The 26,592-nt window shown below is 34.6% G+C and overlaps 1 protein-coding gene across 7 annotated transcripts in view; it reads left to right on the forward strand.

Moving 5' to 3' along the window:
• Positions 1 to 26,592, forward strand: part of WDFY3 (WD repeat and FYVE domain containing 3) — a 311,818-nt gene that overhangs the window by 89,389 nt on the left and 195,837 nt on the right. For all 7 annotated transcript variants that reach the window (XM_074228578.1, XM_074228572.1, XM_074228575.1 and 4 more), the window contains exons 4-7: positions 14,296 to 14,405; positions 16,593 to 16,754; positions 19,716 to 19,908; positions 22,172 to 22,358. In XM_074228578.1, coding sequence (XP_074084679.1) covers positions 14,296 to 14,405; positions 16,593 to 16,754; positions 19,716 to 19,908; positions 22,172 to 22,358 — 652 coding nt within the window. The remainder of the gene's footprint in view (positions 1 to 14,295; positions 14,406 to 16,592; positions 16,755 to 19,715; positions 19,909 to 22,171; positions 22,359 to 26,592) is intronic.

Consider the following 26,592-nt stretch of genomic DNA (forward strand, 5'->3'; position numbering starts at 1 on the left):
TCAAAGTGAATTTTTGATCAGCATGAATAATTAGATTGGGGTAAAGCAGTTACCCCTAGACTAAGATGGGGGGGGGGAGGATGACCTCCTGAGGTGATGATCTGGCCTGAGTGGAGTGCAGATATCTCCAAGCAGATACCTTCAAATCGAAAAACATTACACCCCAGGGACAGCAGCCTCAGTATGAAGAATTCACCCCCAGAAACAGTGTGGGGGGGCAGTCAGGTTGGGGAGGGAAGTTGGGTGACCGACCGATCAGGGGAAGATTGCAAAGTCCTCTGCTGGCTTGCTGTTGTGCACTGATGAGACATGTTCAGGCTGTGGTTGTAGGTGACAGAGGAGCAAGTACACAGCTGTCACAGAGGAGTGAGGGATTTGCTGTGTATGGTCACTTGCAGCAGAGTGGAGTCTCTGGTTTTGTTTCCAAGGTGGTAGTGTGAGCTAAAGCTTGCAGCTACTAGCGGGACCTCAGGGAATAAGAGTGTTTGCAGTGACAGCATTGTTGGAAGCCTTGGTTGTGACTCAGGGGAAGAGATGAGTATCTGAGATTACTCTCAGACCAAGATGATAGCTGGAGTAGCAACTTGGCCTTGATTATAAAACAGTGGAGAAACCAAGAGGTTTTGTAGTACTCCCTAAACAACTTAGGTTATTATCCTCCACACCTCCATACTCAAAAGAAGGCAGTGATTTCTTTTTTAATGAAATTTTATATTATTTTCCCAATTACATGCTATGGTAGTTTTTCAACATTCATCCATTTGCAAATTTATGAGTTACACATTTTTCTACTACTCTCCTTTCCCTCCCCCTTGCCCCCCCCCCCATCCTTCATGGTGGCAAACAATCTGGTAAAAGTTGTAAATATACATTTGTGTTTATTGTGTTTACATGTTAGTCATTTTGTGTATGAGGAATTTGAACTAAGGGAAAAAAGAAAACCATGAAATAGCAGGTAGGAGGGGAAAATATGAATAGTTTTAAGTGAACATAATATGCATTCAGATTCTATGAGGTTTTTTTCTCTGAAAGTTGATGGCATTGTCCATAGCAGGTCTCTCAGATTTGTCCTTGATCTCTGAACTGCTAAGAGGAGCTGCATCCATGTTAGTTGATCATTTCACAATGTTGTTGTTAATGTGTACAATGATCCCTTGGTTCTTTTCCCTTCACTCAGTATTAGTCATTCTTCTGTAAAGTCCGACCACTGATGATTGAAGATGGTGATTTCAAAACATTTCTAAGAAAAATGTAAAATGGCCACAAAGCCAAAAAACTCTTGGAGGAGCTTTAAAAGGACTTTAAAAACCAAATAAGAGAGGTTGGAGAAAAATATGGGGAAAAATAAGGGTTTTACAGAGAATTATGTAAAGAAAATTCTCCAATTGGAAAAAGAAATTGAAAATCTTAGTGAAAAAAGTAGCTCCCAATTAGAATTGGGCAGTGATTTACTTCTTAAGGCATCAAGAAATAGTAAAACAGAATCAAATAATGAAAAAAATAAAAAAGTACTTGAAATCTTTCTTTAGAAAAAGTGCTGATCTAGAAAACAGATTACAGAGAGATAAGAAAGGTATGATCAAAAAAGTAGTCTAAACTCTATACTTGTAAGAAATTATTAAAGGAAATTGTAGTTTTAGAATTAGAAGATAGAAATGGAAAAAAAATTCATTCATTTACACCTGAATGAAATCCCAGGATGAAAACTCACAAGAAATTAGAGTTAAATTTCAAGGCTTTCAAGTCAAAGAGAAAATACTATAAGGAATTACCAAATTCCTTTTATGAAATATAGTATTGATACCTACTCTAGGAACAACAAAACAGAGAAAGAAGTTATAGACAAATGTCCTAAACAAATACCCTAAATATCAAAATAAGAAATGTCCTAAATAAAATATTAGCCAGGAGACTACAATAATATTTCTCTGTAGACATATGGAATTTATACAGGAATGAAAGGAAAGAAAACTTTTGACATAATTGATTATATCAGTAGCAAAAGAAACAGATCATATGATAGTATCAGCAGATGCAGGAAAGCTTTTTTTTTTGCATGGCAAATGGGGTTAAGTGGCTTGCTCAAGGCCACACAGCTAGGTAATTATTAAATGTCTGAGACCAGATCTGAACCCAGGTACTCCTGATTCCAGGACCGGTGCTTTATTCACTGTGCCACCTAGCCGCCCCTGCAGGAAAGCTTTTGACAAAATACAACACTTATTCCTATTAATAGGAATTTGAAAGCACAGTTATGAATGAATTTTTCCTTAAAATGATAAGAAGCATGTACCTAAAATCATCAGCAAGCATGTTTTGTAAGATCTGGAGTAAAAGAAGGATGACTGTCATCTCTAGATTTATTCAGCATTGTATTAGAAATGCTATCAATAGCAGTAAGAGAAATAAAGAAATTGAAGGGATCAAAATGGACAATGAAGTGATAATATTCTTTCTTTGAAGATGATATATTTTGAAAATCCTTGAGATTTTAACTAAAAAGCTAGTTGAAACAATGAATAATTTAAGAAATTAGCAGGATATAAAATAAAATCACTAAATTGTCAGCATTTCTATTTGTCACCAACAAATTCCTTGCAAGAAGAGATAGTAAGGGAAATCTCACTTAACATAACCATAGATAAAATCAAATACTTGAGGGTATTCCTGCTATAACTACATGAATATAATTTTAAAACATTTTTATGTAAATAAAATAAGATTTAAATAATTGAAGAAATATTAAATTACCAAAAATATTTTATTGAGCTAGAAAAATAATAAAAATTCATTTGGAGAAACAAAAGACAAGAATATCAAAGGAATTAATGAAAAAAGAATGCAAAGGGAAAAGGTCTAGCAGAATCAGGTCTTAAACTGTATTATAAGGCAACAATGATCAAAACTAGTACTTGCTAAGAAATAGAAAGGCAGATAGTAGAACAAAGTAGAAATGCAGTATCTGGTAGTAAATGACTATAGTAACTTTGTGGACAAATGTAAAGCTTATACTTTTAGAATAAGAAGAATTCATTATTTGGTAAACATTGTTTGGAAAAATGAGAAGCAGTTTGGCAGAAGCTAAGTATAGATAAATATCTTACATTGTTTACCAAGATAAGATTAAGATGGATATATGATTTAGCCATAAAAGGAGAATCATAAGAAAATTTAAGAACATGGAAATTGTTACCTATCAGACATGGATAGAATTTATGAATTAACAAATGGATAATGTTGATTATATTAAATCAAAAAATTTTTTAATAGATTTTCTCAGATTAAAGTATCATATCTCATTTATAGACAACTGTCAAATTTATAAGAATATGAATCATTCCCTTATTGATAAATAGTTAAAGGATATGAATTGGCAGTTTTGGGAAGAAATTAAAGCTATATGACCTTAAAGTCAAATGAAAAAATAATTCTAATTCATTTTTGTTTAGATAAATGTAAATTAAAACAACTGAGATATCATCTCACACCTGATTGGCTAAAATGATAGAAGAAAATGAAAAATGTTGGAAGGGATGTGAAAAAATTGGGACATTAATAAACCATTGGTGGAATTGTGAACTGATCCAACCATTTTAGAGAGCAATTTGGAATTATGGCCAAAGAGTTGTAGAACCATGTAGGTGAGTTAACTGAGGAACCAATGAGATTAGGATGAAGAGGGATTATCTATCAATCAGAGTCCCTTAGCACTGAGTTGAGCAATAGAAAAATACTGTTAGCAATCCACAAGCAATGGATACGTATTTTTCCTCAGGCTATTTGTAAGGGATGGCCTATTTTACCATAAATTGATTTTGTTATGGTTTTTTTAGTGATGAACAACTAATCAAGGGAGATTAATAAATGAATTGTTTCATGGCTATTATATATAGTCAGAGCTATACAAGAAGACCTTATTAGTTCTTTTAAGTAAAGAAAATCTAATTACTTGCTGATTTAAAACATTGACCAAGGCACCAAAATTGAGTATAAAAAATTTGATGGGAGATTAGAAGTATGATAAATGCTTCCCTGGGGTCCAGGTAGTAACTGCATTCACTTTTATATCTAAATGCTTGTCAGAGTTGTATCATGATAATAACTTGAGATAATCAGGTTATCTCCTCAAATCTTATCTAAATCCTTTTGTGCCAGAAGTGTTATTTTCTCTTTTTTCTTTGCTTTAAGTTATAATACCAAGGGATACTAGAATGATGATTTTGATGGAAAGATAATTAGTGGACAAATTAGTATAGATGGGATTGAGCTCAGTGAGTACAATGGTATCTTGTCCTGTAACTTTTCTAAGATACAACAGGTCATCAGGTAGTTAGATAAATTGATTCTTGTATTCTTGGGTTTTAGCAACTTTATTATTTTACTAAAAGAAATAGTTCATTATAATTTTGTGAACCTTACCTTGTTCATGTTAATAAGAGTTGATAGAATGTATTCCTCTGTCTTATTCCAGAAAAATATATTTTTCAGAAGTTAGCATTAAATTGGTGGTCTTTTTATTTTTTTATTCTTTTTTTGCTGCTCAGTCGTCCTGCTTGTAGCAAATCAGTTTATGTGAACTATAACATTACTTAGTACTCCTGTTTTTTGAGTGTAGCATCTGAGACTTGTAAACTATTATAGGTAATAAGCGGTGGTAAATTCTCATTTTCTTTTAAAGAAAAGCAAAAAATAAATTGAAATTTTGAAATTCACCAAATTGTGCCCCGAAGATCTTTGAAATGGATAGTCCTATCCCTTACCCTTCTTTCAAACTTTAGATTTGATTAATTCCTAAATAACTCAAATTTTGCAGTGATGCACAGTTTGTGGGGTTTAAAACTGTGTTTCTGAGGTCATAAAATCTGTACTTTATGGCGCAGGCTATTACGAGATTTAGAAGTGAAAGGACCTTCTAGCCATCTTTATCATTTCCCTCCTGATGAAGCATGGGTCTTCCAGGTGGTATCTCTTCTGCTTAATGGCACAAGCAGACCAATAATTGTAGACTAAAGGTGCTTCAGCTCTCCAGAATGAGAGCATCTTTATTCTCCTCTTGGTTCTGCTCGATGTTTGGTGTCACCATACTAGCCAGTGAATAAATCCCTTCTTGATAGTACTATGGAATCCTCTATACCCTAAAGAAGGAGTCACCTAGCCTTAGTAAACCTGCAGTATTCTATACACTAGCAGCATCTTGTGGCAAAAAGCATGAATCTTCATTTAGACAACATAGACTTCTTTCTTTTAAACAGAAGAACCATATACCCAGAAGTACTCCAAGGATCTCAAAGTCATAACACCCTCAGGTAATTTAATTTCAGAGGTGTGGTTTTATATTATGAAATTAAAAGGCAGCATGTCACTTGAGGCTAGCCTGAAGCATGGTCGCTATAATGCTGGCTTTGTGACTAACCTGCTGTGTGGGTTTGTTCTCTTAAGACATCAAGTTTATTTATAAAATGAGCATAATAGTAGTGGATGAACTTATAACCTTCAAGTAAAAATTCTGAAAATTGCAAATAAAATGTGTTACGAAATAAAGATGTTAGTAAATATTAAGTTTTTGAATCCTTGTTTTTGGAGGAGGGAATGCTATCTTCAAAAAATGACTTCTAATTTTTTATGAAAAAAGACAAGTTATACTTAAATCATTAAGCATCGTTTAATTATACTACTATTTGGTTATTCTGAATATACTTTATTGCATCCTGAAAATTAAGGCTTGAAGTTATTAGTGTGGTTGATTACTCTTTAAGAAAAATTGCTTAAGTATCATATCCTTAGATTTCTTATGTCTTTAAGTTAAATATGTCATTTTTAAATTTTAAAATGTTGCAATTAAAATAAAATATACTCTTAGAAATTTTATGTTAATATTTATATATTTGGGCATTTAGATGGTATAGTGGATAGATTTCTGAGTTCAATTTTGACCTCAAACACTTTCTAGCTGTGTGGTGTGACCCTGAGCAAATCACTTCACCCTGTTTACCTCAGTTTCTCATCTGTAAAATGAGCTGGAGAAGGTTGTGATGAACCACTCCAGTATCTTTGCCAACAAAATCCCAAATGGAGTCATGAAGAGTCAGACTTGATTGAAATGACTCATCAACAACATTTATATAATATTCAGTTTATTGAATGTCCTAATTTTTAAGATATATTTTAGAGCTTTATATAAGAAAATTTTTTTTGGTATATTGCCTTGCACATTTCATTAAGACTTGAATATAAAACATCCCTCCAGTTATACCTTTAGAAGATCCTTTCTAAGGTCTACTTTAAATGCTGCCTCCTCCAGGATCCATTCCTTGATCACTCCTGCTACATGTGTTTCTTCCCTCTTTGAAGCTCCCAAATAATCTTTTCAGTATCTCCTATTTAATTGCTTATTAATGTAGATATCTCATTTTCCTACCAAGGACACTTCATCTTCTGTATATCTTTCCTAAAGTTTAATGTCTTATATATTTTCTCAATGTTGACTGAACTGACCATTGAAATATTGTCCCACTTTTTTTTTTGTCGAATAATATAGTTGATAGTAATAATGAGGAGGTAAAAGTGCAAAAATATGGCTTGTCATTATTTGTAATACTGCTAACTTAATAAAATAATCTTAAAACTTAGTATTCAATGACAGGCTGGTATATTAGCTATTTTCTAGCAAACATTTAATATTTTTATGCTATCTCTAATGTGAACTGAAATATAAGAAAATTCATCTGAATATGTTTTGTGAGCATATGAGCTGATTAAAAGCGCCACTTTTAAAATTTAGAGATTTTTCTTGTGAGGGATTATTGTGAATTCTCATAGAGGGTACTTGAAAGTGCTATATTTATTTTAAAAATGGCTTTCTCATTATCAACATCATTGCTGACTTTTAATAATAGACCCCTGAACAAGTTGTATAACTTTATTTTACTTGCTTGCTTGCTTATTTATTTATTTATTTATAAAAATTTTGTTTGTTTTTCCAACTACTTGAAACAGTAGTTTTTACCAAACTTGTTTGGCAGAGTTCTGAGTTACACATTTTGCTTCCTTCCTTCCTTCCTCCCCTTGACAGAAATCAATCTGATATATAGTCTCTACATTTATAACTATGCTAAACATAGATCCTTATTGATCATGTTGTGAGAGAAGAATCAGATCCAAACAGAAAAAAGAAAACATTTGAGAAAAAGAATGACATAATATATTAGATAGTTTTTAAAAATTGAAGATAATAAACTTCAGTCTGCATGTAAATTCCATAGTTCCTTCTCTGGATTTGGATGGTATTTCCTTTCACAAGTCTTTTAAAGTTGTACAGTTCATCATGGTTAATCATTACCCCATGATGTTGTTAGTGTGTGTAATGTTCTTCATAGGAACCTTTGTCAGAAGATAGTTACTTTATAAATGATACATTTTTCACACTATGAATATGCATTTTCAAATTAACACCATTTCTTATACAATGATTTCCCCAAAAATCACAGTGCAAGAAAAGTTAGGAGGCTAACAGTAACATAAACAATATTATGGATTTTACAAATATATCACAAAACTTTCCTAGTCAGATAATATCAATTTGGTTAAATTCACATCTGAAAAATCTTGCATAGAAAACAATTTCATCCATATATCATTTTGTCTTTTTGTAACAATTTAATTCATAAGAGCAATATAGAGTAATTATACTTGAAATTCTTATTCATGCAGTTTTTAAATATAATACCTTGATGCCAAATATTAAGTGTTTTCCATTAGAGGGACAGCACAATTTTTTTCACTTTAAATGGGACCATATTATAATTTAACTTTAGGGGGAACTCAATCCAAATATGAATTTACAGCCACAAAGACTTTCATTCAAAAATCTGAATTTTTCTCACAGGCCCTTGGTTTTATTTAGTTCTTGTCTAAAAATGCATAGTGACAGTCTCACATTCTACTCACATTCTACTCTCCTCCTAATATTTAAAAAATCTTTTAGGCATAATTTAGAAATTTATATCAGTTACATATTCAGTTGCTAATTAGTTTATAATATCATAAATTTCTGTGAACCAGGAAAGATATTCTTTTCTTAGCTTGTCCGACTTTATTTCATTAGCCCCAATCTTGTTAGGACTGAAATGACAAGAGAAAATATCTTGCTGGGTTTTTTGTTTGTCTATTTTTGTTTTTTTAGTTCTTCCTAAAATCGTATCTTGCTGAAGGTCTGAAATAGAAGTAAATTCCTGCTTATAGGAATGGAGAGTTTATCAAGTTAATAGAAAGTTGGGAGAACTATTTGAATTATGAAACTTCCTCAGAATCCTTAACTCTGGCTGCAGTATTTTACAGTAGTCTTGGCTGGCTACATTTTCTTTTTAAAAATCTTGGAAGGTGGCAGAATCTGCAGACAACTCCAAATAAGACCAAGGCAGTGGCTTTCCTGAGAAGCTCGTAGAGAGGGAGAAAAAGATGGGGTTCCCTACTGTTGGAGTACAAGTATTCAATCTCCATATGGCTCACCCTGGACAACAGTTTATTTTGACTAACACACTAATGAGTTTCCTTCATTTGTCTGGGTTGTCCTAAGCGAATGAGCGTAAGCTATTATATCAACCAAATGGATAGAGAATTCTCTCCTAACTATTACACATTTTAACTGATGGCTCTTGTGTTTGCTGCCACCAGTATATAGTTATAGACTAGGTATTTGTTGTAGGAAATAGAAAGAAGGAGGGAGGGAGAAAGAGAAGGATTTGTAGGAGGATTACCAGAGGAACTAACAACCAACAGATTTGTCTCCCAAAACTCTTGATTGGTCATTCCAAGTGAATTGCTCATTTGGTTTTTAAGATGGCTAAGCTCATTCTAACCTTGCCCCAAGTAATTCTCCAGGTCAGTGTAGAGTTTAAATAAAGGATGCCATTATTTGGTCCCTAAGCAACAGGTCTGGTTTCTCAGTCACATAAGACTAGGTCCTAACAATAGCAAAAAGATTTTCTCATAGACCTTCTCACTTGATCTAATTGATTCTAAATTTCTTCATCTGTGAAATGGAGATAACAGATCATACCTTACTGGATTGTTGTGACTATAAAACAAGAAAATTGTTACATTTGAAAATTAGGGTAAGTTGAAAGACAACGATCTGAGCATGATCAATTTATTAGCTAGGCTAGCAGTAACTAATACATTGGGTCAGTGTCCTCTCTCAGTGACCAAAGACCATGTGTGAGAGAAGACTTACTAGCCTTCATAATAGTTTTGGGAAATGCAGGAAAACAAAGAACAGAATTGTGTAGTGAAGAAAAGAATACCTTAGATTACAGGTCTGACAGCATCCTGGGGTGAGGATGGTATGAAGGTTACATCAAGAAGAATAGGTTAGCACTCATGGAGTGAGGCTAGCAACCACTTCTTTCTATCTTAAGGAATATTTGATTGATTTATGGAACCCATTTGCATCTTGAGGCTGTGACCCAGGGATAAAAGATTGCTTGCTTCTAAGAGGGAGATGAGACCCTCTTTAATTGTTCAAGGATAGAAATTATATTTTGGGGAAATGTACCAGGTCAGCTTTTAGACTTTTAAAGATCGCAAACAGATGTTTTGGAATTTTCCAGGAGCTGAAAGTATGTGGAATAACAAGTTTTTCTTTAATTCAGAGGGGAAACTGAACTCCTGTGACTCTGAAATGTTCATTGAGTTTACCTTCAGTATTAGAGATAATGGACCAGATTCCCTGATGTCTATCTTCATCCCTCAAGGATAACAGATTTCTTTGAGCCAAGAATAGAACAGTGAACAACAGAAGAACTGAACTTGTAAACTTAACTCATAGGCAAAGAGACAAAGAAAATGTGGCTTGAGCAATCATACAAAAAAGGAGCAGGAACACAAAATAGGATCAATTATGAAATGACCCAGATTCAAGTTAATTTTTTCATCATGTTAATCTAAAGCAATGTGTAAATGTGAGTTGTGGTTATTCCTCCCAGGTTAATGCCTAATTTATTTTTATTGACTTTTTTCGTGTGTGTGTGTGTGTGTGTGTGTGTGTGTGTGTGTGTGTGTGTGACAGAGAGAGAGAGAGAGAGAGAGAGAGAGAGAGAGAGAGAGAGAGAGAGAGAATAAGGTTCATGAGATGACTTGCTCCATCCCCCTCACCCCCTTGTATTTTTATTTCCTTTTTATGGAATAATTTAGAAAGGAGAAACGAGAAGTGCCTTTCTCTTCTGGTGTCTTAATTTAACTCTTTCAGTGACATTTGTATCTTCTTTCTCTGTTAGAATATAAGTACTTGACCATCATTGAGCCCCTTTTAGTTGCTCAGATGTGTTTTCCTTTCTCTCCCCTCTGCATATTTCAAAGATTTTGTCCAGTTAAAATGATTAAGATGATACCACCCAAATTAATTTACTAATTTAATTAATTCTACTGTGTTACCAATCAAACTACCAGGGGATTATTTTGTAGAACTAGGAAAAAAATAATGAAATTCTTCTGGAGGAACAGTCAATAATCTAAAGTGTAATAATGAAAAAAGTGTCAAGGAAGAGGGTCATTCAGTATCAGATCTAAAGCTGTTTTGCAAAGCCATATTTATTAGAAATGACTTGGTAACCAGTATGGTGGAACAGATTAGGTACATGACAGAAGCAAGCTAACACAGAAGCACAGTATTCATGAAACCCATAGACTCTACATCCTCAGATAACACTGTCTAGTAGACAAAAATTTCTTGGAAAACTGGAAAGCAATCCAACAGAAATGAGGTACAGACCAATGTCTCCATTCAAGATAAACTCCAAATGGATATATCAGCAAATCAGTCAGCAATTATTAAGCATCTTCTTTGTGCAAGGAAAAACATTATCTTTCAGATCTATGGATAAGGGAAGAGTTCCTCACTAAGTGATCACATTACGGGAAATCAAATGAACAATTTTGTATGTAAAGTTAAATTTTCTTTTGTAAAAATGGGTGAGACGTTCTTTGTCATCAAAATGTTTAGATACTGACTTTTTAATGAAGTTAAAATTAGAAGTTAATTCTTGAGTTTTCTCATCTTGGGAGGGAGGGGGCTTATGTTTACTCGTATAACAATATTATTGTAATAATATAAAAGAAATAAACTAAAAATTGTGGAAAAAATTAGAAGTTATATAAGTAACTGGGGGAAAAGTTTTCTGATAAAAGTTTCATGTCATATATGCAGAACTTATTTTGGTTTAGAAAACTGAGTCATTCCTTAATAACTAAGTGAACAGACAGGTTTCAAATTCTCAATCAAAAAGCAAATTTAAGTAATGCTCAGATTTCATATATTATTGTGATGGTAGACAAAGAGGCACATTTGTACTTTATTTGGAGCTGAAAGATGGATTGGGTATTTTGTAAAGTCGATTGTCTCCCATAGTTATTAAACTGTTTTTTGAGTCAATTCTACTACTACTACTACTACTACTACTACTACTACTACTACTACTACTACTACTACTACTACTATTACTACTACTACTACTGTACTATACCTTCAGAGAACTAAGAAAGAGGAAGAGGACCTATATGTACAATAAGTTACAGCAGCTCTTTTCAAAATGGCTCCACATAGGAAGCTACAGAGGAGGGTACTTCTTGGGGAATGGCCAAAAAATAAAACCACTTTATGAATATAATGGAATGTTATTTTGTCAGAAGAAATTATTAAATGTTCAGTTTCAAAAGAAATTGGGAAGACCTGAACAGATGCAGAGGTAAGTGAGCAGTATCAGGAAAACAATTTACACAGAGAGAACATTTATAGAGAAAACTTGCTTTGAGGACTGGAGAATTTTTTTTTATTTTTTATTTTTTAGGTTTTTGCAAGGCAAATGGGGTTAAGTGGCTTGCCCAAGGCCACACAGCTAGGTAATTATTAAGTGTCTGAGACCGGATTTGAACCCAGGTACTCCTGACTCCAAGGCAGGTGCTTTATCCACTATACCACCTAGCTGCCCCAGGACTAGAGAATTCTGGTGAATGCAGTATAAAGGAGATTAAAGAGCAATCTTCATAATCAATAGCACTTTGATATGATACTCTGAGGTTTTCAAAGCACTTTTCATATGAAACTCTAAGTGGAAGACCTGCCCAGGGTTACACAATTACTAAGTGCCTGAATCAAGATTCAAACTTGGGTCTTCTTGACTACATGTCCCACATACTATCCAGCCTGCTACCAAACTGAAGATGAATACTGCCTCTATTCTCCAGGAGAAGGGATGGACTTAAGAAAGTCTAGAATGCGACATGTGTTTTGGACATGGCAAATGTGGGAATTTGGTCAACTAGATTTATTTGTATTTGTTGTAAAACAGGTTTGGTTTTTTTTTTTTTAAACTTTTTGTTTTCAGTTGGGAGGGAGAAATAGAATAGAAAAGATAAAACAAAATAATGTAATAACAACAAAGATTCTGTTTCTGCCCTTTTCATCAAGAATGCTTGAATGTCCTCTGTTCTTTTTTGTGTATTTTTTTTAGGTTTTTGCAAGGCAATGGGGTTTAAGTGGCTTGCCCAAGGCCACACAGCTAGGTAATTATTAAGTGTCTGAGGCTGGATTTGAACTCAGGCACTCCTGACCCCAGGGCCAGTGCTCTATCCACTGTGCCACCTAGCCGCCCCTCTTTTCTTTTAAAAGTCTTTTATATCAGTGTAAGATTATGCTCATTTTTGTATGATAAATTATTTTTGGTTTTAAAGACTTTTTTTTTTTGCACTTTGGCATTGTATATCCAGGATAATCTTTCCTTTGTAACAGTTGCAGTCACATGTTATTTGAAACTTACTGTGGTCCTGGTCCTTTTCTTTTTCAGTGTCTTCTCCATCAGTCAGTTAGCCTTTCTCCAAGCCTACGTATTTTTTATCAAGCGTTGTTCACTTGAACGATTTTTTTCCATGGCCTAGAAGTTCTGAATTTGGGATGTGACATTTTGAGGTGTTGCCAGTTTCTTGTAGGAAATGACCAGTGCATGTCTTGGAATTGAGTCTTTTATCTGAGAAACTTGCTGAAAAAATTCCACTCCCCCCATTTATCTGTTTCTATTTCAGTTTTTATTAATTAAATTTGATTTTGCAAATGTTTTAATTTTATATAATCAAAATTATCCATTTTAACTTAGGTTGTTTTCTCTGCTTCTAAGGCTTTGCCTTGGCTTAATCTCCTTCTGGGATTCTAGACTGGGCTGCTCTGAATCTGGGCTACCTTTCACTGGTCCTGCCTTGTTTCTTGCAGAGGCTGTTTTGTGGGCTGCTTGGGTGCAACATGTTCTCCTTCATTTTTTCTTTTTTCTGTTGTGACTTTGGTGTGGGCTTCCAGTTTGTTTAGGTTCCCTCTACACTGTCTGGACCTGTCCCCACTACAGTGCAGTACTAGTCTGGCCCTGCTTCTTCAGGACCTCATATATTGGCTGTGTCTGCTCCATATGGACACTGGTCTGATATCCTCCTATTTGTGGCTCCAGGCTGTTTGCATGCTTCACCATCTGCCTGTTACGACTTTTTTTTTCTCCCTACTAAGAACTTCAGGTTTCTGGCAATCTTTGTGTACCATCTTATACTAGACGGAGGGGTTTGTGGCAATGCTTCCTACAGCCTTTCACTATAACTTGTGATTTATTTTTAGTGCTTATCACACCATCATATTAGCTAGGAAAAAGACATACTATTGAGGGAGGGGCTTCTTTTTCTTTTTCCTTTCCCTTTACTTTTTCTTGGAAGGCTAGGAGAAATACGAGCAAGTTTTTAGTCCACTGGGGAAGGAGTTGATATATGGTAAGAAATTGTCCCATATAACAGTGGATGGCATATATCAAAGACAGTAAAGTCTTATTAGTGTTTCTCAGCATGTATACCCTGTGCCCATATTTATCTCCTACCATTTGTTTCACTTTTCACAAATCTCTGCAGATCCCAAACTTGTCCGTCCTTCAAGCTTCAATCAAAATCCATCCCTGCACAAAATTCTCTATTTCTTGAACTATTTGTATTGCCTCTCCCATCCTTGAATTCTTGTGGTATTTCTTGTTTTTTCTTTATTGTTGACTTTATCATATAAGCTCTCTGCACATTCATGAATTTAGAGCTGTTTGACTCTAAAAAATTGTAACCCACTTGAAGTCATGGAATTGATACTGTCCTGTATTGTTTTCGCGATGCCCATTCCCATTGTGTGAGGCAGTCTGTCCACAGTCAGAGAGAGCTGAGTTTTTCCTCTTGTTTGTGCTTTGTTTGGTGCCTTCTCTCCTCATTGTCCTTCTTGTGTTTCACTAGAGGCAGCAAGTCGTGCCATAGTCCAGTTCCTGGAGATCAACCAGAGCGAAGAAGCCAGCAGAGGGTGGATGCTTCTGACGACCATTAATTTGTTAGCATCCTCTGGGCAGGTTAGTTTTACCTTTTGTGTCTTTGTGACCCAAGGCAACTTTGAGTTCTTAGTTTAAGGTTTGTCTTCGAATTCTTCTCAAACAGATGTTTTTTTGATCCCTTATTTTGATCCCTTATTTTGATGCATGTTTAAAATGACTTTAGTCTTGAAAGAGTGCTTTTCTTTTTAAAACTTTTTACAGTGATGGAAGAAGGAACACTAAATCACTTTGACATTTACACTGAATCACTTTGGCGTTCTTGAGAGAAAAAAAATTATGAATCTTTTCCCTGAAACTGTAGTTTCATGATTCATTTTGGAGCTTTAAAAATTCTTAGTGTAACTTTAAAGTGTTTGATATGGTTGTATTTTATATGAATCCTTCATATTGTAAAGATACATTACCAGACAATTGCCTTCTGTGATTAGATCATAACCTCAAAGATTAACAGCTGGAAGAGATCTCAGAAACTATCTAGTTCACCCCTCTCATTTTACAGATTAGGAAACTGAGGCCCAAGGATGTTGACTTGTTTGGCCCAGGATATAAGTTATAAATATCAGAGATTGAATTTGAACCAGGTCTTCTGACTCAGACTTTGTAAACACTTTGTCCTAGACCTGATACTAAGCACTGGAGATAAAAAGCCAAAATTAAATAGAAATGTGCATACTTTTTTGTTAGATTTTTATAGATACTCCTGTAGGGTGGGGTCAACCAGACCCCACCTCACCTGTTCTTCCTCTTGGCTAGGTATCCCCGAAGTTATGGAGATACCCAGGTCAAGTCCTAATCCAATCCTTTTGGCTTCTCTCCATCACCATAGTCATTGCCTTGACTGTGGGCCAGACATAGCTGATCCCTCTGTTGAGCAAGAAGTCACCTGTTGGATTGTGAGCTCATTGCATTAGATTGAGCTTCATGAGATCTTCCTTTTGTATTCCATAATGGATATTTATTGACTGACCAATCATAGTCTTTCTGGTAAGACCTTAAGACCTGATGCCATGCTAAGGACCACTGGATCATCACTATTGCTCCACCGTCCAGACCCTCCAGTTCTCCTGCACTCAACCAAATGTGTCTTTCCATCCCATGGATCTATTGTGTCCTTCACTTCAGATGTGAATTCTCTGAGACCAGGGACATTCTTGATTTTTCCCTTCTATCCCCCCCACCACTTCATAAGTGCTTGACTTATAAATAAGTATTTAATAAATGAGTTTTTTAAAAATTCATTCTTAGGCACATAGTAGATACCTATTAAATATTGATTGATTCATATCATCTTGTATTCATAAATTCTATACTGATATGTCATGAAAATCATAAACATGAAACATAGACATTAAAGCTTCAAGTATCTGAATTACTTGAGTTGAAAAATGAGAAAAGTAGATGGATTTTAGAATTTCAGGCAGAATTTTAACCCTGATTTTGATTTATTCAGTCACCTGCTTTCTTGCCAGTTCAATGTCATCCAACTCTAAATCATCATGACTTAGAAACTTGAAGGGCCTTCTCCTAAGATCATTTGACTCAAGCCCAGGAGGGTTCTATGACTTACCTTATCACCACAAGTCAATAGCCTGAGCCAGTACTGGGACTGGAATCTCATTCTGTTCTTTTTTCACTCCACTTCTCTACAGGCTAAATCTTTATTTAAAAAAATAAAAGGTAAACTGGTATTTTGTGTAGTTTTATATTTTAAGATGATTTCGAGGTAGAATTGTGAAAGATTTTAGATTTTCAGTGTTCAAATGAGTGCTATTGTCCTAGGTGTAGTAACAAACACACAGAACTATGGGAGGATGGTAATTAAAAATTAAAGGCAAGGTGATAAAATGAAACACAAAAGCAACCCAGCTGATTTTGGTAAGGCTTAGTAATCTGAAAAGTAGAACAACTCTTATGTCTGGAATGCCAAAGGTGAGATCATCCCCAAAGGTTTAAGAGTACTTTTAGATATATTTTTTTAAAGCCCTTCTTGCCCTGAGGTTCTAGGATGTTTCAAGAGAATGTTAATATTATAGCTTAAACAAGTTAGATAAATTTGGAAATGGAATATCTTGTCTCTGAATATATTTTTTTATTTTTTCAATCTTTAAAATGATGTTATCTCAGATTTTATGTTTTATAAATTAGTTTTGAGTGTTACAGATTTCAACGGCTTAATTTTTGGATTTGTTTGGATTTGTTTTCCAGAAAACGGTAGACTGCATGACCACTATGTCAGTGCCTTCCACACTGGTTAAATGTCTCTATCTATTTTTTGACCTCCCCCATGTACCTGAGGTAGCTGGAGGGGCACAGAATGAGCTACCTCTGGCTGAGCGTCGGGGACTTCTCCAGAAAGTCTTTGTCCAGGTAGGTAGAATGCTCATCCACTAGTCTTGCTCTGGCCCTGCTACTGGTGATTGGCAGGCTTTGAAGAAAATGAAGTGACCTTTGTAAAATGTGGTACCCAACCCATTTCCCATTTCTGACAAGAACAGAGTGTGGCAGAACTGTAACATCCTTATTTCTGCCTCCTAGTTTTTTGACTCCCACATAACCCTGTTGACTTGTGTTGAGCTTGCAGTCCACTAAAGTTAGCAAATTTTTACCCTCTTCAGCAAACTGCTATCTAATCAAGTCTCCCCCATTCTGGATTGTGGGGGGGTTTATTTTATCCCCATTAAGTTCATCTTGTTCAATTTAGCTTTTTGTTCTAGTCCATCAAGATCTTTTTGAATCCTGATTCTGCAGTCAGTTTATCTGTCTATCTGTCCTGTTTTTGTCCCTCCCAGTGTTGTGCTGTCACTTGATTTGATAAACGTGTCTACCTCAGCTTTTAGGTCTTGCAGTCTTAGTTTTCTTATTTGTAAAAATGAATATCATAATAGCTGTAATGATAGCTCTCAAAGTTGTTGTGATGATCAAATGAGATTCAAGGACTATAGAAATGACAGTATTATTATTGATAATTCTTTGGAGAAAATTGATTACTATTTGAAGAAAATGACTAATTTCCAAATAACTGACAGATAGACTTTTAGGCCAGAACTCTTATGAATTAGATGACCATGTTGGGATTAGGTAAAAGGTCTCTTGATCCTGTGTCAAAATTCTTTCTTCTATATTGCAGTTATTTTGTTTACTGCCAACCAAATAAGGGATTTTTTAAATAATTGAATTAAGTGGTACTTAAGTGATAATTATTAATCATTTCAGGGATTTTTTTGGTGAAAATGAGTGTTTTATCTTTGTATTTTGTGATAGGTGGTGTTCTTATTATAGTGACTGCTGGGGTAACTTTGAGATATTTTTGCATAGACAAGGTGACAAAAGGATACAGTTGTCCTTAATCTTTTAATTCTTATTTATGCTTCATTCAGACAAATTCTTATAGAATTGGTTCTTATTCAATTACAAAACATGCGATTTACAGTGAATGGGGCTAGCTTCTGATTCTTTGATTTGGTTAAAGCCAGTTTAGTTCATATTTTTGAATTGAAGATAATTAGTAATAGTGACATTTATTGTCCTCCAATAGGATGCAGTGGTTAGAGCACCAGACCTGGAATCAGGAAGACCTGAATTCAAATTTGGCCTCAAAACTTCCTAGAAAATCCCTTGACTGTGTTTGCCTCAGTTTCTTCATCTTTAAAATGAACTAGAGAAGGAAACGGCAAACTACTCTAGTACTCTAGCCAAGAAAACCCCCCAAAATCTGTGTTCATCAGGCAGAAGAAGGGCAAGTTTCCTAACAGAACTTGTAATAAAAGGTATCTCTCAGTATTTCTAACTTTTGTTAACTTATTAAAGTTCCCAGAATGTATCACCGAGAAATCAGAGTACTTAAAAAATTCATTTATCTGTGTTTGTTTTATAGCTTGCCCAATTTTTGTCTATAGATTATGGAATACTTAGGAATGAGATTGTTATACAAAAGGACATTAAACACAGAGTTTTGGATGACTTTATACCATACAATTGAATCCTAACCATATCATCCAGTGAGCTGCTCACTTAAACAGTACCAGTGGCACCCAGTACACACCCTTTCATCCTGTGAGACTGTTCTCCATGCTTCTTCTGTAATTTCTGCACAAGTTTTGTGTCTAACTTGCTGGGGCTTATCCTCTAGATCCAAGTTTTTTTAACTCGGAGAACGGCAGAGCATATCTGTTTATACTTCACTCTTTATGAGTATCAAGCCTTAAAATATTTAAGTGAAATAATAATAACAACAGTGATGATGATGATGATGATGTAGCCATTATTATGATTATTTGTGTGTGTGTGTGTGTGTGTGTGTGTGTGTGTGTGTGAACTATTCCTGTGATTTCATGTATAGGGAGGAGCTATCTGAGGGAAAATTTATCGGTTAATATATATATGAACTCCCACAAGAACTTAAAGAGTTCTAGAAAATCGTTGGAAGTGCTTCAAGATGAAACGAATGGTCAACTAGTCTGTTTCAGAAATGTAATGGTAGTAGAACCCATGTCTTCCTCTATCCATTGTACCAGTCAACTTTCATTCTTCTTTCTAGTTAAAAGTTGTCACTAAAACTTAAATGCTTAGAAATGACTTTTTAAAAAAATTAATTTTTTTTCACCTAATCTTATATGATTTTCCCTTCTTCCTTCCACTGGACCCTCTCTGGAGTCAAAAAAGATAAATTTAAAAAACTTGTAATAAATATATAGTCAACTAAATCATACTCTTAATGGCCATGTCAAAAAAAGTAATATATTTATTTTACAAAAACCTAACTCTGTCCTTCTGTGAGGAGATGAGTTTCACCATTGGTCTTTTGGTATCATGGTTGGTAATCACATGCATTAGAGTTGCCTTTCAAAGTTATTTGTTTTTATGGTGTTGTTATTTTATTAATTGTTCTTTAACTCAGTCTTGCATTGTCTTTTATAAATTTTCCTAGGTCTCACTCTAATTCTGCCTTTTATTATTTATTATGGTGCAATTATAGTCCATTATGTTAATATGATATTATTTAGTCAGTCACTCTCAATTATTAGACACCCCCTTGGTTCTTTTTGATTCAAAAAAGAGATGTGATATGAATATTTTTGTACATATAAATGCTTTTCCTTTTTGAGGGTGGATATTATTGTGGTTATATTTTTAATATAATATGAGACAAATTCAAAGTTTGAAAAAATGAATGTAAATCTTATGATATAGCATACTTTAAAATGAGAAGTATTAACTCTACCTGTTTCTTAACATAAAACTACATCACAGGTCTGTTTCTTCTTTCCTTCTCCCACATCTAACCTCCCACCCTCAGTTTAGTGATTGATTGATTTTCTTCACTTACAGATATTGGTGAAACTCTGCAGTTTTGTGTCCCCAGCAGAAGAGCTGGCTCAGAAGGATGACCTCCAACTTTTATTCAGTGCAATAACCTCCTGGTGTCCTCCCTACAACTTGCCTTGGAGGAAGAGTGCTGGGGAAGTTCTCATGACCATATCCCGTCATGGGCTTAGCGTCAATGTAGTAAAGTATATTCATGGTTGGTAAAATCTTTTTTTAATTTTGTCCAATTTTTTTCTTCTAATGTTCCAAAATAAAAGTATTTAAAAGCAAATTTTCTTTTTCTTTTTTAAGTTGACAATGAAAATGTGCTCATCCATGTTATTGAGGTATATCATGAAATATGGTGAATTCTTGTAAATTCTACAACATAGATCTGGAAAAATAAGTTTCACTTGAACATAGTTCATCATAATTCTGGAAAATCAGACATAATCTTAGTTCTTCCCCTTCCTCCCTCAAAATGTGAGATTTCATTTTTGAGGTTTTGTAGGGAATCTTCATTTGATCTTTGAAGAAAATCTTTATCAGGAACCCAAAGGAACTTTTTTTAATTGACTGTAGGACCTCTAAGTTCCTTCTTTTCCCAATGTTTCTCACTGGTGACAGATATTTCCCAAGGCTGTGGTTCAGAGAGCACCAACTTTGCCAGATTACAAAGCCCAGGAGGAAACTGAGGATCAGCCTAGTTCCATGCACAGAGACTCTGACTGGAGTGTTGGCTGGTAGAGGATAAAGTTTTTTATGTTGTGGAGGCTCATAAATGTGCCCAAGAGGGCAGGGTTTATCATCTGTGTAGGAGAGTCCTGCCTATGCCACTCAGTTACCTGTTTTGTTACAGTGATGTTGAAGAAACTTTAGAGTACAAATAGGGGATTTTCTTATCACTGATTCTTACTAAGAAAATCCTAGTTTAGTTGTTTTACTCACTATAGGCATTTTAATGTCAGTAAGTCCCCAATAGTGTCTAAATAGGAAATAGTTGATTTGGTTCCCAAGTATTTTGCTTATTTTTATCTTTGCCCAAATTTTATTGGACTTGAAATAAATGTTTTAACTAAAATTTAAAATAAATTAATATCCTTTACATTTAATTTCTTTTGGTTTTTACATGAAATGGGTTTCTTCATGAAAAGTAAATAAAGATAAGAGAATATGGAAATCTACCAGATACTCATCCATTTGCCTGTTAGGATTGTATCCCAAATAGTAGCAACTTTCTGTGGCTCCTTTGCCTGAACTATTTCTGTGTAATTGTGAACTGCATTTGCACATTATAATTTTTCTTTATAACAAAAAATATTCTTTTATCTGTTATCTGTATACTGCAAAACTATAAGAATTCCAAACTGTAGTGTGGAAAAGAGACTTCACTAAGTCACTTAACCTATGTGGGCCTCAGTTTCCTCATCTGTAAAATGAAGAGGTTGGGCTAGATGGTCTCTAAAGTTCCTTTTAGCTTTATATCTGTGCTCCCAGCTCAATGGGATGGTGTTAGACCTGGAGTCACCAGGGTCTGTGTTCAAAGATGGTCTTTGATGTCTGATAGCTGAGCAAGTTTTGGGCAAGTTACCTAATCTCTATTTTTTTCATTGTAAATTTTTTTTTTTACTGTAAAATTAAGAATATTGAGAGTAGTTACCTTCCTGGGTTATGAGGATCAAAAGAGATAATCTTTGTAAAGTGCTTAACACAGTGCCTCACACACATAGGAGAGCTAAATAAATGCTTACAATTCTTCTTTTTACCCCATGATGGAATTAGACAATCCAAAGATATTTTTGTCTCTCTGTTTTAGTGAGCTCCCATGTATGTGCCCATCCATGCACATCTACCCACACATATAGAGTTTAACCTGTCTTGATGTGTCTTTCTTCTGGGCCCAGCTACTGTTCCTTTTTGCTTTTTTTTAACCCTATAATCTAGTTCAGTGCCTGAACATTATATTTTGGGTTTTGTTTTTTAATTAGACTTGTTATTTACATTAGTGTAAAAAAAAGCTTTTTCTGCAGGTACAGATATCTTTGCTGAGAGATACAATTGAACATTGAGAGGTTATTATTATAATACAGCTGTAATGCAAGAGGCAAGATCTAAACTAGATCTTTTGATTTTAATAGCAACTCTCTTAATTTTTCCATGTTTATAATGCTTTGCATGTGATGGACACTTCATAAATATTTATTGAATTGAATTGACTTTGAATTTTTTTCTAATATTTTTCTGTATAATATTTCTTCTTTAGCGATATGGTTTCCCCCTACCTCCCCCAAAATTTGAAATTTCTCTTTTCTTTGAAAAGTTGTTAAAATAAATCTTAATTTGTAGCATTTTAAATGTCACATTTTAATTTCTAAAGGTAACAGCTAGCTTAACTACACTTAAGGATGATCAAAATGTGCAAAGTAATTGAAAATTAATTTTTATGAATACATAGTTATTGTAATTTTTGGTTTTTGCAGAAAAAGAATGTTTGTCAACTTGTGTCCAGAATATGCAACAGTCAGATGATCTTTCTCCCCTAGAAATTGTTGAAATGTTTGCTGGTCTTTCTTGCTTTCTCAAAGATTCTAGTGATGTTTCTCAAACACTACTTGATGACTTTAGGATATGGCAAGGATATAACTTTCTCTGTGATCTCTTGCTCAGGTATGAAGCTTATATTTTATTCATTTATTTCTATAGAGTGTAATTTATTCTTTTTTGACATTTATTTCCATGGGATTTGTATATACATATGCATAATTAGATCTAGTTGTTTTTTCGGGGGGAGAACAGAATGAAGAATTTTATTTTTCAATTTAATAGTTTTTTACAACCTCAATTGCCTTTATTTATTTTTTTCTTATTATTCCAAATACCCAACCCTGTTTCTTGGATATCATAACCCTCCCCCTACATAGAATAATGAATTATATGACCATAAACCTTTGCTGTATTCTAGCAAAGGTAAGAGTCTAGAATGTCAGCTGTGGGGAATTGATAAAGTAAGAATGACCAAACTTCAGGAGGAATTAGTCTTTTTTCTTTCTTTATTAGGCAATCCCTTGATGAGAAAAAAATAATTTGACGTAATCCTATCTCATGTCTCATGAAGAAACTTTCCTTCTTTAGTTCAATTTTAATTACCTCTGCTTTATTCCATTTCAGTCTTAATTAAGAAGAATTTGGTGTGATTATATAGAACTATATGAACATGTTATGTTAAATATGCTAGGAGTCCCCATTCCTTCTGCTAGAAGTTTCACAAATATATTGAACCTATGTCTGGTGACAACTACAGTTGAGAAGCATGCATCTGTCTTCCTTCTGGCTGCTCCTAGGCTTTCTGTACACTTAGCATGTTGTTTTACAGTAGTTATTTAAAGCTACATTTTATTTCTAGTGAGACAGGGATGTGCATCCATTTGTATTTATTCATTGCTCTACCCTGTATTTTCTTATTTATCTTATCTGTCCTTGGTCTACAACTGTGCTTTCATGAGTTGGGTGGTGAAGGTGATGGTGGGTGGGGAACCCACTCCATCATTTTGGAGTTTGTGTCAATCTTATAATAAATATTAGAAAGTTTAAAGGCAAACTGCTTGTATGTGTCAGAAATAAGTGACTGGAACAGAAAGATGTTATATTATCACCATGTTATATTACTTTAAAATGGAAAAATATCCATGATTTTTATTAATCATTAATCATTTTTAACTACTAACATAGTCCTCTGCATTCTGTTCCATCACTTGGAACCACTTCATCTAAGCACTTGCCAAAACTTATTTTACTGATCAACAATTATCTCCATGTTATGATGAGACATTGGAGTAGAATTTGAGTGAAGCAACCATGTTAGGAAGGTTAAGAGAACATTTAAAGAAATCTTTCCAAAAGAGCTTCATCTTACAAAATGTTTTGCAAATTATCTATAGTCACTTATTCTCAAAGCTGCCTTGGGCATCAAAATTACTTTCACCTAGAATAAACCTAGTAATATTCAAGTGAATAAAAGCCAGCTATTTGATAGATAATTATTCCTTTTTTTAGATAAAGCATTTATTAAAAGTGCTTTTAATAATGTCTCATATTGTAGTCTCAAATCAGCCAAATGCAGACAGAAATGAAGATGACATGCTTCCAGTTTATTTTAGGAAGAATATTTTTACAATCACAGTTAGAAAATTCAGTGTTGTAAGGGATCTATCTCAGTTGACCCCCTTTATAAATAACCCTTATTTTAAAGGGAAGTTTCTCTACAAAATGCCCCAAAGGCTAACTTTGTATTGAAGAGTAGAGAAAATATTGTAGAACATTGTATACATTGTTAGATGCAGCCTCTCTATTGAGTATTTTTACTCATTGTTTTGGTCTCAAGGAAATATTCCTTGGAGGATGAAAGGATAGAAATGACAGAAATGGTTTAAAGACAGAAGACATTAATAAAACATTTTAAAAAGAAAAAAGATCACTGGATTTGATCTCATGGTTTCAGAGCTGTAATGTATTCCAGAGCCATCTGGTCTACAAGCTATTCAACTTGAAAAACTGCCAATGAGAAAGATACCATCACTTCCCAAGGCAACCCTTCTACTTTAGGTACCCCTTGTTGAGGAATTTTCAGAGATCCCCTGAACTTGGGTTTTTGAATTTTCTAGAAACACTGTACCCAGATTAAGTAGGAGTTCCTAAATGTGACAAAAGTGAAGTTGTTCCCATCTGCCCCCCCCCCCCACTCTCCCAGGTGACATAATGTGTTTCTTGAATCCCAAATTGAATTCCTTGTGTGTCCTTGGGGGTCAAGACAGGCACCGTATGTTTTCACTGGGTTTGTGCAGCTGGGGCCCGTGTTTATAGGCAGACCTCCTCTCTTCATAGTCTAGCAGTTCCCAAGGGAAAAGAAAGAGACTTTTGCCATTACCTTGCTCCTCTACTTCCAGAAGGTTTTGTCCTTTTCCCACCTTTACTGCACTTTCCCCCCTCCATGCTACACCTGATTAGACAGAATTGTATTTTCTCTTCCTCCTTGTGTCCATATAAATATGCAGACTTCTGTCAGGATTGTGTCCTTTTTTGGGTTCCACATGCCTGTTCATTTCTTTAATAAATAACCTGATTTTTATGTAAGTTTTGTAAAGTTGTGATTACCTGTTGACACCCTAAAAGTTTTTGCTTTTGTTAAATAAAAATTTGCCTTTTTTATTTTTTATTTTCAGTGTCATCTCTTTTTCATCCAGCCTAGATTGCTTTAAATCTTTTATATGTCCTGTCTTAGTTATTGAACTTAGCTCCAAAAAGCCTTTTAAGCTTTTTTGTTTATTTTTTCTCCCACACCAACTTCCATCTTGCCCAGTACTCTATTTGTAAAATTGTTTTTTTAAACGCAGTTCTTAGAATTTACATGTGTCCTCATTAAATTTTAACTTTTTACCTTTAGTTCAGTATGCCAGTCTGTTAAAATCTTTTTGAACCTTGACTCATCCAGGGTGTTAGTTGTTCTTATGCTTTGTAAAGCTTAGCACAGTCTGATATAGTGCCCAATATATAAAATTCTAGCTATTATTATCTTCACATTGATTAAGCACCATCTATATCTTTTGGGGTTAAGTGACTTGCCCAAGGTCACACAGCTACGTAATTATTAAGTATCTGAGACTGGATTTGAACTCAAGTCCTCTTGACTTCAGGGTAGGTGTTTTATCCACTGCACTGCCTGACTGCCCCTAGCATCTATATAATTAACAAAAATGTCACAAGGCTAATTCTAAACATAGATCCCTAAGGCATGCCATTGAAGATCTTGAAGCTACAGTATTCTTTGGGTCCTACTGTTCAGTCATTTTGTAATTCACCTATCAGCTAGCCCTTAATTGCCTCCCTCTGCCTTCCCAATAACATAGGAGACTTTATCAAATATTATGTTACAATTTTCCCCTTGATGTACCTTGTCAAAAAAAGAAATAAGGTTAGTCTTGCTTGACTTGTTCTTGTAATCTTGACTTGTTTCTTTGTAATCACTGTTTCTTTTTCTAAATGTTCAATTACCATATCTTTAGTAATATAGTCTTTTCTCAGGAATAATAGTCAAATCCATTGGGAGTAGAGATCTTTCTCTTCTCATTTCTCATGTTCTTTCAGGGGTCCCTTGTAAGCTAATCAGTCAACTCACTTCACATTCTTCTAGGACGTAAGGGTTCATATGGACCAATTGACTTTAAGTAACGATCAAGACATTTTCCCTAATAAATAAGTAGGTAAAGGACATGAAGAAGCAATCTAAATGGGTTGATCAATAGAATGCGGAACTGGGAGTCTTGTAGACTAGAGTGTGAATTCTGCCTCAGTCAACAGGGCCAGGACTCCTGTTGCTTTGGCCATACTTGGTCTGGGTTGTAGTCATGGGTCTCAGTACCAGGGCAAGGAGGAACACTCGTGCTAGCCCTAGCCCCAGGTCTTGGAATCACAGAGGAACTGAGACCTGGTCACAGGGTGAAAATATAGTTACAGGCTAGAAATGAGTGTCTATGATTAGAGTCAAAGACCATAACCTTCTGATTAAGGGGTGCAGGGGAAGGAGGGAGAAAATTTGAATTAAAAAAAATTTTTTAAATGTTAAAAATTTTTACATATAATTGGGAAAAAATAAAATAGTAAATTAAAAAAGAAAAATACAGTGTTCATATTAGTATCTGCCTGGCTTTCTTTTCCTTCTATATCAGAAATTCTAAGAGCAGCTCCTCACTTACCACCAAGGTACCCATCCTTTCCACTAGAACACTCAGTTACCAATTCTGTAGGTCTGCAGAGTTTGCACAAAAAGATTCCCCCCACCCCACCGCCAGCATAAACCAATTCAAAGCAGACTCTTCTTGTTGCCTTACTAAGATGTCTATGTGTA

Source organism: Macrotis lagotis, chromosome 3 (assembly GCF_037893015.1).
Source record: "Macrotis lagotis isolate mMagLag1 chromosome 3, bilby.v1.9.chrom.fasta, whole genome shotgun sequence".
Taxonomy (NCBI): domain Eukaryota; kingdom Metazoa; phylum Chordata; class Mammalia; order Peramelemorphia; family Peramelidae; genus Macrotis; species Macrotis lagotis.